Below are 15,434 nucleotides of genomic sequence, written 5' to 3' on the forward strand. Positions count from 1 at the left end.
GCAGGGGAGAGAAGTATGCAGTTACTAAAATTCATTACTAAATGTCATCTTTAAAATTAATTATTGGTCTGTATACTTTTAAAGTCAAGTATTAACAATTTATTAGTGTTTGAGTAATATACTTCGTTGTTAACAAATATTTCTTCAGCCTACTCCCTTCTTCCTACCCTTCAGCCATTGTTTTGCATGTTTTTTCTTTTCTAAAGTTGTATATACAGCAAAAAGATAACATTTAATATCGATAGATGGGAGTCCTTTCTTGCATTAGCAATAGACTAGATAGTGAAAAGTTTAAAAAGGTCTACAATTTCATATTGAAATTTTTTATTTTGCCTTAATAAAAAGAACTTACTTTTGAGAAAGGTTATGTTCTTTCTTTCACATGTATAAACAATGTTTAGTTGCTTGTTTCAGCTCTCTTCTGAATGCTTGCTCTCTGTACAGTTGATGAACTCCAGAAACGAGTGAACCAGTCTGAGAATTCAGTACCTCCACCACCTCCTCCTCCACCACCACTTCCCCCTCCACCTCCCAATCCTATCCGGTAAGCATGTCCAGGAAGACTGCTCTGCATCAAATGTTCTTCCCCATCAGATTGTGCCATGAGAGGAGCCGTATTAAAAGCATGAAAGATGCTAGCTGATGCTTTTCTTGGAAATTTTTCTAAAGGCCAGTGATATGGTTTGGTTGTGTCTCCACCCAAATCTCCTCTTGAATTGTAGCTCCCACAATTCCCATGTGTCATGGGAGGTAATTGAATCATGAGGGTGCGTCTTTCCCGTGCTGTTCTCATGATAGTGAATCTCATGAGATCTCATGGTTTTATAAAGAGGAGTTCCCCTGCACAAGTTCTCTCTTCCCTGCTGCCATGTAAGATGTGACTTGCTTCTCCTTGCCTTCCGCCGTGATTGTGAGGCCTCCCCAGCCATGTGGAACTGTGAGTCAAGTGAACCTCTTTCCTTTATAATTACCCAGTCTCAGGTATATCTTTATTAGCAGCATGAGAATGGCCTAATAAGCCAATATATTATTCCCTTCTTGTAATATATAAATTTTATTCAATAACATTAAGATTTCCTTTAATGGTAAGAACAAGGAATTTTGAACTTCTCCAGAATGTGTTTACTTTTCTGTCTTGCTAATTCGAATTTGAAAAGCTCTGGTTTGTTCATTTATTTTAAAAATAAAAATACTAAATGAAAATGTAAACATACTAATTGTTATAAACGAGTAATTAAACTAGAAGTATTAATTACTTTTATCCCTTTCCTCGTATTTATACCTTTAGTAAGGTTAAGAGAGGAACCTTCCTTAAGAAAGATAAATTATGTTTAAATTCTTGGGACAGGAAGTCACATATACAGACAGGAATTCGTATTTTCTGAAGCCTAAGGTGACATGATGGCATTATGTATGTCACTTGAGCACAATACACACTAGGAGATTTAGAGTCAAATTTTGCCTTCTTTATGGTTCCGCATGCCACCATCCAGAATTACAAAAGACAACCTCCTTGCCAAGGTGACAAATGTGCTCATGTCATGATATTAGCTGCTTTTGTATAATTTATTCTTTAATAAATGGCATTTAAAAACTTTTGCTAGTTTTTTTTTTTTAACCTTTCATTAACTCATGTGATTTGTTTAATCCTTTCACACAGAGAGGCCATTTATTCATACTTTGCACCTTTGCTGATCCATCTGAATAGAATGTGTAGCATGTTCCTCCCACACGACTATGAAAATGGGACTTTGCCTTTTAAAAAGAGTCTCATTAGTTTTCCTTACTGAGCAGGGTATGACATAATCTACTTTAAGCCATTGAAGTAGTTAAGGCAAAATAATTTTTACACGTGATAGAGCCAAGAGTCAATTGAAAGAATTTCAGGTATTTTAAAATCTTTCTCTCCCGGGTAGCTAAATCTGTAGGAGATATTCTGGATTTGACATTTAAAATTGGAAATTCATCACTTTGATCTTTCTCTAAGGTCTGGGATTTTGAGCTGATAAGAAAGGTCACTTCTGTCCACGAAGAGGGAGAACGATTAAAAAGTAATTACAGTCTTGCTGGTGGCCTTTGATTTTTATTCTCAGAAATGTTGAGAGCCCCTAGAATTAAAAGTAAATTATAACCTAAGTAGAATTTTTTTTCCCAAATAGCACTTTACAGTTAACGCTGAGAAATGAATGTTCAGGACTATTTGTGTCTTAAGTGTGAACTCTTTTATAAGGCTCTTTAAAGAAAATTTTATTGAATAATATGATTTTTATTTTAAGATGAATTTAAATAGTATAGGACATAATTTTTAAAAGAAGTTTTTTTTGTGAGGAGTGCTTTCTTGCCAAAGAGGTATATTTGCATATGTATTGAGTTTGAGTGGATTTTGTATTCACAAATCAAAGTTTTCTAACTTTGTTCCTGACCCATTTGTTTTATCCAGATGTAAATCATGGTTAGAAATGAAAGCGGGGGCCGGGCGCGGTGGCTCAAGCCTGTAATCCCAGCACTTTGGGAGGCCGAGACGGGCGGATCACGAGGTCAGGAGATCGAGACCATCCTGGCTAATATGGTGAAACCCCGTCTCTACTAAAAAATACAAAAATCTAGCTGGGCGAGGTGGGGGGCACCTGTAGTCCCAGCTACTCCGGAGGCTGAGGCAGGAGAATGACATAAACCCGGGAGGCGGAGCTTGCAGTGAGCTGAGATCCGGCCACTGCACTCCAGCCCGGGCGACAGAGCGAGACTCCGTCTCAAAAAAAAAAAAAAAAGAAAGCGGGAAGAAAAAAAAAAAGACTGGGGCCTGTGGCTTCTTTAAGTGGCCTTACTGCTTTTCCCTTCTCTTCCCTCTCATTTGACTCCAAGAATAGGTAGAAGAAAGAGGAAGAAGGCAAGTCTTGGTCATTTTGTCCCAGTGGCAGTGAAAGTAGGACAGGTTTTATGCAGATATAGTTCATGGGGAGAGGGTTGAGGCTGTTAAGTGTTTTTTTTTAGAGAAACAGAACATGTATATCTGTAGATACAGATATAGGCAGATATAAATACAGATTTATTATAAGAAATTGGCTCATGTGATTATGGAGGCTGTCAAGCCCTAAGATCTGTAGGGTGAGTTGGCAAGCTGGACACCCAAAAGAATCAGTGGTGTGGTTCCAGGCTGAGTCTAGGGGCCTGAGAACTGGGAGAACCTATGGTGTAGTTTTATTCCAAAGTTTGACAGGCTCCAGACCCAGGAAGTGGCAATGTGTTAGTTCAAGTTCGAAAGCAACAAAAAGCCAGTAACCCAGTTTGAAGGCAGTCAGACAGGAGGAAGTCCCTGTTAGTTGAGAGAAGATCAGCCTTGTTGTTCTAATTAGGCCTTCAGATGATTGGCTGAGGGCCACCTACCTCAGGGAGGACCATCTGCTTTACTCAGTCTACTGATTGAAATGTTAATGTCATCCACAACATCCTCATGGAAACACCAGAATCATGTTTAACCAAGTATCTCTGGCACCCCGTGGCCCAGTCAAGTTGACACACAAAATAACTATTACAGTGGCCATGACGGACACTTGAAAAACTAACAGGTGAAGGTTGGGCGCAGTGGCTCACGCCTGTAATCCCAGCACTTTGGGAGGCCGACGTGGGCAGATCACGAGGTCAGGAGATCAAGACCATCCTGGCTAACACGGTGAAACCCCGTCTCTACTAAAAATTCAAAAAATTAGCCGGGCATGGTGGCAGGCGCCTGTAGTCCCAGCTACTTGGGAGGCTGAGGCAGGAGAATGGCAGGAACCTGGGAGGCAGAGCTTGCCGTGAGCCAAGATCGCTCCATTGCACTCCAGCCTGGGCGACAGAGCAAGACTCTGTCTCAAGAAAAAAAAAAAAAAAAAAAACTAGGGTGAAAATTCTCCACTGAAATGTTCCATCTTGGGATGACACGTGCCTGAAATTTTATTCATTCAATTGAAATGACAGTGAAATGGGGCGGTGATGGCCAGAGGTTTGAGTATGGGTCCCAGATGTCTTGACCTAATCTCCTCTGGACTGTGAGTCCTGCCTTCCCTATAGTGTGAGTCCCATCGTGACTGTTGGTTTTAATATTGCAATGATTTTCCTCTGAGCACTGCATGTCTACAGCTTATGCTTCAACTCAGAATCCTTTACGGTAACGCTTTCTGTCATCTAGGTGGTTTATGCTAATAAAAAGATATTATTCTTCACACGTGTAAATATATATATAAGTACTCTGAGCAGTAAAAATAAATTCCTGCTTCATCATCTTAATGTACAATAATGTACACTTGGAAAATTTCCTCGTAGAACCAGAGGCGAAGTCAGTGCAGAGTGTGGTGCGAGGGTAAGGTGAGACATCTGATTAGTGAGAACCCTCCTCACACCCAGCTCACCGTGGAGTGGTAACAAGTAGATTCAGCTGACAGAATGACAAATTGAGCAAGTAAAGTTTATTTCGTTCTTTATAACTTCTAGAATAAAATATACTTATTTCAAAGTTCTATGTAAATTAGAGTTTCTAACTTTTGTGAAAATAATTTAATTCCATTTGGCCATTGCAAGCCCAAAGAAGAGAAACTAGACAAAGTCAGAAGCTCTGTGATTGGTTCCCAAGCTGGATAGAGCAGGATGTGTTTTTTTCTTTCTACTGTGATTTATGGGAGATTATCCAGTGAGTCTGGGAATTTTAAGAAAAGGCAATTAGGAAGGGGATTAATAATATAAGCAAACGTAGAAGTGAAAAGTTAAAAAAGCTAGAAATTATAATGATTAAGAAACTGGAGGCTGGGCACAATGACTCACGTCTGTAATCCCAGCCTTTTGGGAGGCCAAGGCAGGAAGATTGCTTGAGGCCAGGAGTTCAGGACCAGCCTAGGCAACGTGCTGAGACCCCTCCAAAAAATTAAAAAACATTAACCGGGATTGATGGTGTACCTGTAGTCCCAGCTACTCCAAAGGCTGAGGCAGGAAGATCACTTCAGCGCAGGAGATCAGAGCTGCAATGAGTGGTGATCGTGCCCTTGCACTCCAGCATGGGCAGCAGAGTGAGACCCTGTCTCAGGGGAAAAAAAAAAAAAAAAGGATGAAAAAGAAGCATTGGGTGGTGATATCTTCTGAACAAGCGTTACTCCGTATATCCATTTGCCCCTTTTCCTAAGGGCAACATTATGCCTTTCTTATCCTCCAAGTATTTGTTTTCTATTGCTGGACTGTTTTGCAAATACAGTTCACCACACTGAGTTCATTTATGATGCAGCTGAAGGAATTCAAAAATTGTTGATTCACTCATGTTTTAGTAAACATTTTATGGAGGAAATGATAATATATGCAGATATGTACACAAGCCAATGTACAGTTTTAAAATAATGTTAAAGTGAACATCTGTGTAATCACCCTCCAAATCAAGAAATAGGCGATACTGGCACCCTAATTCTTTCCTTTGATCCGTTTCCAAAGATAAGCACCTTTCTCTCTAATCGCTGTCTTTTATGGTGATCATTTCCTTGCATTATTGAAGAAAAATTTTCCTGCCTAACAAGTATCCCTAAACTACTGTAAATATCTGTATGGCTTGGTTTTGAACTTTATATAATTGGAATTTTCGTGTATCCTTGTGGTCTTGCTCTTTTTAGTCTACATTATTATTTTTATTGATTTATATATGTATTTTTTTTTTTTTTTAGATGGAGTTTCGCTCTTGTTGCCCAGGCTGGAGTGCAGTGGTGCGATCTTGGCTCACTGCAACCTCTGCCTCCCAGGTTCAAGCGATTCTCCTGCCTCAGCTTCCCAAGTAGCTGGGATTACAGACACCCGCCACCACGCCCAGCTAATGTTTTCATATTTTTAGTACAGACAGGGTGTTACCATGTTGGCAAGGCTGGTCTCGAACTCCTGACCTCAGGTGATCCACCCACCTTGGCCTCCCAAAGTACTGGGATTACAGGTGTGAGCCACCGCTCCCAGCCTACTCTACACTATTTTGTAAGATTCATCCGTTGTGTAGCTTAAGTCTATTCATATTCACTGATATCTAATTCACTTTATGAAGGTCTCAGAATGTACTTATCCATTGTGGTGCTGATGGACATTTGAGTTATTACCAGTTCTGGGGAATTACGGAAATTCTTCATGAGCATTCTTGTTCATGTATCCTGGTGCACAAGTGCTTGCCTTTCTGTTGGATATGTGGCAGTGGAATCACTGGCTCATAGGATACATATATTTTTGACTCTACTAGATAATTACAAAGAGTTTTCCAGAGTGGAATGTACTATTAATTTATATATCCTCTTTGGTTTGAGAACTTCTGTTACTCCACAGACCCACTAACCCTTGATATTACCAGATTTATTTTGTCTATTTGCTGAATGTATGGTGATATCCCCGCGTGGGTTTGTGTTTGCCTAACAGCTAATGGAGTCAAGCACCTCTTTTGTATATGTGTTGGAAATTTGGACATCTTTTTTGGAGTTGCAAGGTTCTCTTCCGTTTTGTATTATGCGCTTTTTCTCATTGATCTATAGAATTTTGTTATATATCCTTTTTATTCTGCATATCAAAGGTTATAAAATTTTAGTATAGTCAAATTTATCATAATTTGATTTTACATAGATTTGTTTTTAAATGGACCAGAGAGAGTGGTGTAAATATGTTTTATCTGTAAGTATTTGGTCTACACCATGTGGATTCGGATGTTTTTATACCCATAGTTCACAAATAGGTAGGTACTGATAACATACACTTCTTACTATGAAACACTCCCTAATTCTTTCATTCTTCTCTCCCCCTCTAACATAGTACGTAGATAGCTATTTCTGAATTTTATATATATGAGTATTGAAATTTTTTGTCTCTTTTCCTTTGTTAAGTCTGTATGCATTTTACTATTAGTTACAGCAATGTACTTTCTCCAATAATTAGTTTGGTTTTATACAGAAGAGGATGAGACGTATTTCTCTTCTGTAAAGTGATGAAAACTTTAATATTATTAAAAATGGAAAGTAGACGACTTAAATTGTAGTTGTATATTCATGCACCTACCAAAGAGTGAGATTTTTACTGATTATTTAGGATCTAGGTATCCAGTAATCTCCTGTTGATCTTTTTCTTTCTCCCAAAGATCCCTCATGTCCATGATCAGGAAACGATCCCACCCCAGTGGCAGTGGTGCTAAGAAAGAAAAGGCGACTCAACCAGAAGCAAGTAAGCATCACTTCCATTGGTGTAAGTGCTTGATGGTGTACATTTTGGGGGCAATTCACATGTTTGTTAAGTTCTTTGACAATAAACATGTTGTTGTATAACATTTATAGTATAAAGCATTAAACAGCTATAAGAATGAACCAGTGACCATCATTGCCTTCCTGTAGTTTATTATCCAGAGGAGATAAACACGCACACCTCACTGTAATGAGAGACATAGTGGCAAATATATTTTCATTAAAGGTCAGGGTACCTTGGAGTGTACTGGAGAGAGAGGGAGTAATTCCAAATGAGGGATTTGGGGCAAGACTTCTTAGAGTTGGTAGCAAGTGACCTGGGACTTTGTCAAACACTTAGTATATACTACTCCACTGTTGTGTGCTGGCGATACATGATATAGAAGTTACATTCTAGTGTAACTAGGGAGGAAGTAAACAAGTAAATATGTAATTATTTAAATACAATTAAGGAGGAGTACACAGTGCTAAGAGATAGTGGAAGTGGACTGCTGGTGTCTGAAAGTGATGTTCAAGCTGAGTAGCTGTGCCTTTAGAACATTGGGTGGGTTGGGTGGGTGATGTTTAGGGTAAAACCATTTCAAATAGAGGAGCAGCGGATTCAAAGGTCCAAAGTGTCCAGGAAGGAACTTGGCATATTAGGAAACTGAAAGAAAGTTGATATGGCTGGAACATGGTGGCCAAGAGAGGAGGTCTAATAGGTAGACAGGATCCAGATTCTGGAGGTCAAGGTCAAGGTTCTGGAATTTCTTCTAAGAGCAGTAGAAGTTTTAAGCAGAGGTATAACATGTTAAGGACAAGAGAATTGTCCTTAAAAAAATCGCACCAGCTGCAGTGAGAGAACAGACTGTAAATGGATGAGGGTGGATGAGGGAAGACTATTGCAGTCATTCAGATGAATGTTGATGGTAGCTTAGATGAGGGTGGTAGCAGCAGGGGTAGAGAGACATGCATGAATTCAGGAACTATTTAGGGAGGTAAAATTCAGAGGACTCTGGTTCATTGGAGATAGAGATATACAGGACAATGATTAGATGGGACTGGAGGGAGAAGGGCCCTCCCATTGAGCAGAGCCAGCGAGTGGCTAGATGCACTGATGTCAGTTTGGTGTGCACCCACAGTGACAGCAAAGGCTTAAAACAAGGGGGCCAGATCTTGGTCCTCTGTGCCGCTGTTCTAATTCCATAGCCTCCATGCAGATTTGGGGCAGATAGCTGCTGTGTTCCAGACTCTTCGTCCTCCTTTTTATCCTATTTTGTTAGTATAAACAACATGGTAATGAGTAGCTCATTACCATGCATTGTGACAGCATTTTGCTTTAAATTCTGTTACTTTAAGGATTTAATGTCCCACTCCCTACCTCTACTCTGGCTGTGGTGTTTGAGTTATTTCCACCTCTCTCCCCTGAGCAGATTGCAAGCTCTTTGAGGGTTTACTCTTCTCGGCAGCATCCCCCTGCTTTCATGCATATTGAATGAATTGAAGTTTGGACTTCGTTTTTTGTCTCTTAGCAGGAATCTTGCAGCACCATTACAAATGAAAGCTGATTTCATCTCTAAGAATTGGCTTTCTGTGCCTGCCTTCTGCAATCCTTTGGACTCTATTCCTCTGCACATTAATGGGGCTGTAAGGCAAATTCTGCATTGCACAAGGCATTGCAGGATTCTGAAGCAGTTCCGCCTTTGGTGATTTGCTGGACAGCCCTGCTCTTGGGTTACTGGCTGTTAGCGTTTCCTGATGCTGTAATTTAAATTTTGTTTCAATTTTTTCGGGGGAGACAATTGGTATATCTTAGAGGATTGGGGGGAAATTGGAATAAAATGAATTTTCCTTCCAAGTAAATCACATCATCAACTTGTCAACTTTGATAGCACCTTAAATTAAAAAGAAAAATTATTCTAAAATTTCTTAACCCCCAATTTTAGGAACTGTACAGTTTTTCTTACAAAAATGATATTTATTTATAATTCATGAAATGTGACAGTATTTTCTCACACATCCTTGGGCTACCGGATTGCTATTTTGGGATTCTAAGTAGAGTTACCAATATAGAAGTTGCTCTTGAGATTTTTAGACTGGAGCAACCCTAAAAATCATGCAGCCTTGAATAATGCATACTGTACTCACACGTGGCTGAAGCAGTACCCTCTCTCTATCTGGCAAGGCAGTTATTTATAGTGTCTTGTCAATAGGTCACACTGAAAAAATAGTTGTTGAGTGAATAAATCAATGATTAAATGCATGATGAATTAATGTCAAGCATCAAACATTAGAATTCTCTGTGACCCTTTGGGGTTTGCATTTATAACATAGTGACTTGTCTCACATTCACTGTGTTTTCTTTCTTAGGTTAGCATCTTACGATGGCTTTTAACTTACAGTTGATGAGGTTTTCAGAGTTTATAAGTGGGGGAACGTTTACTCCTTACTTATGGCTCTAAAAATCTTCATTGTAAAGAAAGACTGCAGAATATTTTATAGGTAGTTTTAAGAATTGAATATAAGAGATCATTACACTCTGGAGATAATAACTCTGATTTTGACAAGAATGTATTTATTAGGTCAGTTCCGGATTTCAAAAGTATGCCTACTGTTAATCATACATTCAGGTCATTAATTTGTTGATATTTTCTTGCTTTGCTGTGCCTTGATTTGCTAATCTGTAGAATGGGGATAATAGTACTTCCTATTTCACAGGATTGTTGTGAGAATTAGTGAGTCTCACAATGTGAAAAGTGTTTAGAGTAGTATCCATCACAGAAAATACTCATAATGTTACCATGGATAAACGTGGAAAAGGTACTAGCCATTATGTGGGAGGGGCAAAGGGAATCCTCATCCCACAGGTTCTTGTGATTATTGTAGCTAAGGAAATTTCTTTAACTTTATGACCTGATGTCAGATTTGAACTTAATTCAACTATAATGTATTCTTTAGAAATTTGGTACATCATGGTGGCATAAGATTTTTTTTTAAATTACCTTAAAAAAAAAAGTTAGTGAAATAGTAATCCTGTGGAATTTGGAAATTCATTTTTGTTTCTTCGAGGTAATAGCAGAAGGTTTTATTTAGTAATCAGGTGATGGTTTTGTCTGTGGGTCTTTTTTTTTTTTTTTTTTTTAAGGAACTAACTTATTTTTCAAGTGGATCTTAAAATTTAAGCCCCAGTTAATTACATGTAGCTTTCTGATCCAAGACTGACCTTGAAGCACTAACTCAAAGAGCATTTGATTTTATTTTCCTGTGGCAGTTCAATAACATTAGACCTGTTGTCTTTATTTGTCCCTTTTCTTTAATCTCCAGTATCCTGCATATTTCTATTGTCCTCTTGATTACATGCTTTTGTGAGACAATTACCAACTGTGTGATTGCAGAAAGAATTACAAAACATACCATGAGCTCTCTGTAGGTGATTCTTGCAGATTTATTAGAACTGCTTAATAGTTTAGACGTTCATATAGATTGCTTTTTGCTAGTTCAAAAACAGGGTCGGCAAGAGAGAAAGCTTGTGTGGCTAACCTCGCATTGCTCTTGTATTGCGCCTGAGTAGGGAATCTGATAAGAATGATTTCTTTTCCTTAAAAGCAATTCGGCCTTTACATTTGAAAAAGACTGAGAAATTAAAGCCTGGTTTATAATCTGTACACAATACAGATAGTGGCACGTCTCTGAATTATCACTATGATTCTGGCAAGCAAATATAAGAAACTACTTTAAATTCCTGCTATGTTAGATGCTGTAGCAGATTTGAATGGTGTTGGCCATAATTCTCCATCTGTCTGCCTTAATTAGTTTTTGTATGGTGCATTTAATTGGGTTTCAGTCATTCCTTACAGAGTGCTAATCTGTTTGTAGGCGGTGTTCCTATTACCATGCAGCTCTTCCTAGACTCAAAATGGCAGACTTTCTGAAAAATAAAATGTTTTAAAAATGTATTTTCTATGGTGAAACCCCATTTCTACTAAAAATACAAAAATTAGCTGGGCGTAGTGGCACGCGCCTATAATCCCAGCTACTCGAGAGGCTGAGGCAGGAGAATTGCTTGAACCTGGGAGTTGGAGGTTGCAGTAAGCCGAGATCGTGCCGTTGCACTCCAGCTCTGGGCAACAGAGCAAGACTCCATCTCAAAAAAAAAAAAAAAAAGTATTTTCTAGATTCTCAGGAATAAATCCCACACCCATACCAGATGCTTGGATGGCAGATCTGGGTTTTATCTCCCTGGGTTTTGAATAGGGTCGGCAAAAGCACTGTGTAGTTCACAACACATATGCGAATAATTGAGTGAGTGAGTGAGTGAATGAAGGAATGAATGATTGAATTAATGAATGAATTTCTACCCATCATAATTTACTTATCTGTTCCTTTGTTGATGTTTGTGAACCATCAGAAGAAGCTGCCCAAGAAAATGCTGCTTAAGGGCACATGATTGATCAACCCACAGTTTAGTCATCTTTCATTTACTGGTAGATGAGCTCTAACTTTGGTGATCATATTTCCCATGTTGCTTGGCAAAAGATACTTGTTTTGACTTCTATATCTGAAAACTGTTGTTTAGATGTTGAGAGACTTTAATTCTCAGCATTTCAGTGGCTTCTGAGGTTGACAATTCTCTTTGAAGTTAGGACGGTATCAGAAAATCTAGGTTATACAGTGAATATGGCAGTGATCCCTCTTTGTGGACTTGTAGAGATGAGGATAACGGAAACTTCTGGTCTCTTTTAGTTGCTCCCCTAGGCACTTACACAAGAGGAATGGCTACCCAGGGTTGAAATGGAGTCTGGCCTTGTAGCAGAAAAAGAAGCCATAATAAGGCCTCCTTATTGCAAAGCCTGATACTGGAGCTAATTAGCTTGGGGATGCAGTAGTGATTGCCTGCATTTAGAAGCCAGCCTTTGGGGTTTAGTCATTTCTACTCAACATTTAGAAGCCAGCTTTTGGGGTTTAGTCATTTCTACTCAAATCGTAAAGACATTAGTAGCCATTTAAAGCAGAAACTTCAGAAGCCAATAGTCAGTAGAGACTTGTTGACTGCCCACCATATTGCCAGGCAGTGTAGAGTCTATTAAAGATGATAACTGAAAGGTCCCTATGAGATAAACTCAAATATGTAGGCTGCAGTGAGCTAGATGGAGGTAAACACAAGACCTAGAACTGCATTAATGGTGATAAATGTTCTGAAATGGTTCTGTGATTTTGCTCAAGCTATTCTACAAGAGAGACATTTCACTTTTCTGATCAACAGGTTTAAGTTCACCTCAGTTACATTCATCCAATTGATACACATCTCCACCTCTTTTTTATTTATGTATTTATTTTTTTTTTGCAGCAAAGTAGTGGCAGTGGCAAGTTTAAACAATAGTTGAATTTTAAAATCAAATGTAATTACTTAATTGCAATTATTGCTACATGTGTGTTTTCTTTTAACAGTGACAATTTAAAAAGACTTGAGAAAAGTTTGCTTAAATGTTTCCTTTCCGTATGATTCCTAAACAAAAGATGGCAATTTAAAAATAGATTTTATTTACTTGCTGTTTGTCTTTTGACTATAGACTTACTCCAACAAGAAAAACATCTATTTCATCTTTTTTTCCCCTAATGGATTTCTGGTAGTTGTTTTTTTGGGGGGGCTGATTTCTTTGACATAGGATGTACAGTAAGTTGTAAAAACATCTTTGAGACAAAGATTATTTGGGATTAGGCACAAAGTTGGGATTTTAAAGACCTGGAAAAATGTTGACAAATGAACAAAGTCTACTTTGTTGACAGAGGCAAGACAATATTGACTTGGATCCAGGCTACAGATTTTTATAATTCTTATTTTTCTGATCAGATTTTTTTCTGTAAAAATTTTTCCTTTAAATGTTGCTACCTGATAGCTATTAACCTTAGTAAATTTTTAGTGTTCTGCAACTGTGAATGAAAAATGACTGTGATTAATCACATAGTGTAATTTTTCCAAGTGACCAAAAAATAGGAAGTAGCTGTTTTCTTGTAACATAAGAGGATTTATGTATGTGTTCTTTGAACAGCTGAAGAAGTCACAGATCTAAAGAGGCAAGCAGTTGAAGAGATGATGGATAGAATTAAAAAGGGAGTTCATCTTAGACCTGTTAATCAGACAGTCAGACCGAAGACAAAGGTATGGAGTAACTAAATGCTTTTTTTCCCTGCTTGATATTTCCTTTTTTAAATGTACAAATTTGAAATTTGATGAAAACTGCATCAGAACTCACTGTCAAATCTTAGGATAAAGCTAATGTGTCACAAAAACTTCTACTTTCACATAAGCATGTTTCAGGAGGATCCATGGTGAACCTAAATCAGTATAAAATGGAAGCTATGTTATTTTGGGGGTGCTGTCGTCTCATTACAAGAGACAGTGATATGAACTGTTACACCAAACAAATAACAATTATCACATCCTTTCTTTTGATTCCTGATTCTTTTGTTAATTTAACCGCTATTATCTACTATGCGCCAGATACTGTTTTCGGCACGGGGGATAAAGTAGTGAACAAAATAGGCAAAAACCCTCGCCTTTCTGAGGCTTCTATTATGGTGGACGGAATCACATAATAATAACAGCAGAAAACTAGGACAACTTTGGGGAAAATAGTGAGACTTATATGATTGTTTTTCATTAATTTCACAAATGTTTTCCAAGTCACTTCAAGGAGAAAAACTCTTCTAAACTAGACCACAGCGAGTGCTTCAGGATCTGTGAAGGCGCTTAAGAGTCCCTTTCATGATCTCTGTATATCTGTTACATTTAAATAAGCCCAATAATAGTTTTGAACATTTTTCTTGAAAAATATTCTTTCTCCTCTCTAATTAGGTATGAACTGACCGGTTCTTTCTCTTCTTCCACTTCCCCTTCTTCCTTCCCCTTCTTCACTAACCTTTATGGTTTGGTTATTTCTCCCTCTCAAGGGTGCCCTGCCTCAACTGCATGAACGTCCTCCAGTGTTGTGACTGTTCAGTACACATTCTGAGGGTTTTGTCTTTTTTTCTTTCTTTCTTTTTTCTTTTAGACGGAGTCTCACTCTGTCACCAGGCTAGAGTGCAGTGGCGCAATCTCGGCTCACTGCAACCTCTGCCTCCCGTGCTCAAGCGATTCTTCTGCCGCCGCCTCCCAAGTAGCTGGGACTACAGGTGCCCGCCACCAAGCCCAGCTAATATTTGTATTTTTAGTAGAGACGGGGTTTCACCATGTTGGCCAGGATGGTGTCGATCTCTTGACCTCGTGATCTGTCCGCCTTGGCCTCCCAAAGTGTTGGGATTACAGGCGTGAGCCACAGCGCCTGGCCTCTGATGGGTTTTCTAGGTTGCCACTTTGTCACAGGCAGGCAAAATAGCCATGTAAGGTGAGAGGGGCTATAGTGTGGGCTGTATGTGGGAAAGGATTGGAAAGAGGGAAAGAATACTCAACTCCAAGAGTAAATTTATATCTAAGGAAACAGAAGCTTCAGCCAACCACGTAAAATAGTTCAGTCTTGTGCCAGTGATCTGAAAGCAGTTTTCTAAGTAAAGGATGAAATGTAAAACTAGAGGAGAAGCTGAGTGTGTAGAATGATCTGGCACAGCTGGCCCAGTGCTGGTGTCTGGCAAGAGAGTGAAGAGCAGAGCTGTTGGAGTTGGGCCCTGGCACTGTCACCCAGCTTCCCCACACTTCTTCTCTTCAAGATGGGGACAGCACCTGTCTTATCTGACACATGGGGTTGTTGTCAAGATCAAATGGAATAAAGTGTGAAAATACTTTAAAATGAAAGGTCTGAGTGCCACCTTTGAAAAAGAGTCCGTTTTTATGACTTTCACATCACCACTAATTATGGAAAGAATAAGCAAAACCAAACTATTACTAGAGAAAAACGCAATGCCATAAAGAAGCAAAATTAGTTTCAAAAGAGAAAGATTGAAAACTTCTTAAATCATAAGCAATGTTCCATACATACTTTCATTTTCAGAATATCACTTTGTGCTTTTTCTTTCTTCCCATGACTCTTCCTGCAGTTACACATTATTTAATGTCAGTTCAAAATCTGGGAAGCAACTGAGCAAGGATCAGTGGACGACTGGGTTTTCTTGCTGGTAATCTTAAACTGTGCAGATATAGTGCTGAACGACCTGGTCAATAACCTTTAAAACAAATGGTCGCTGCATGCTTGAGGACAGGCGTCTTCCCCTAGTACCATCAGGGCTTTCCTGAAATGTCACAGATGG

The 15,434-nt window shown here is 38.8% G+C and overlaps 1 protein-coding gene across 2 annotated transcripts in view; it reads left to right on the forward strand.

Annotated features, from left to right (window-relative positions):
• SHTN1 (shootin 1) overlaps positions 1–15,434 on the forward strand; it is a 123,162-nt gene that overhangs the window by 79,681 nt on the left and 28,047 nt on the right. For both annotated transcript variants that reach the window (XM_033181585.1, XM_033181586.1), the window contains exons 11-13: positions 445–544; positions 7,115–7,197; positions 13,244–13,353. In XM_033181585.1, coding sequence (XP_033037476.1) covers positions 445–544; positions 7,115–7,197; positions 13,244–13,353 — 293 coding nt within the window. The remainder of the gene's footprint in view (positions 1–444; positions 545–7,114; positions 7,198–13,243; positions 13,354–15,434) is intronic.

Source organism: Trachypithecus francoisi, unplaced genomic scaffold (assembly GCF_009764315.1).
Source record: "Trachypithecus francoisi isolate TF-2019V2 unplaced genomic scaffold, Tfra_2.0 Contig01579, whole genome shotgun sequence".
In the NCBI taxonomy this organism is placed as follows: Eukaryota; Metazoa; Chordata; class Mammalia; order Primates; family Cercopithecidae; genus Trachypithecus; species Trachypithecus francoisi.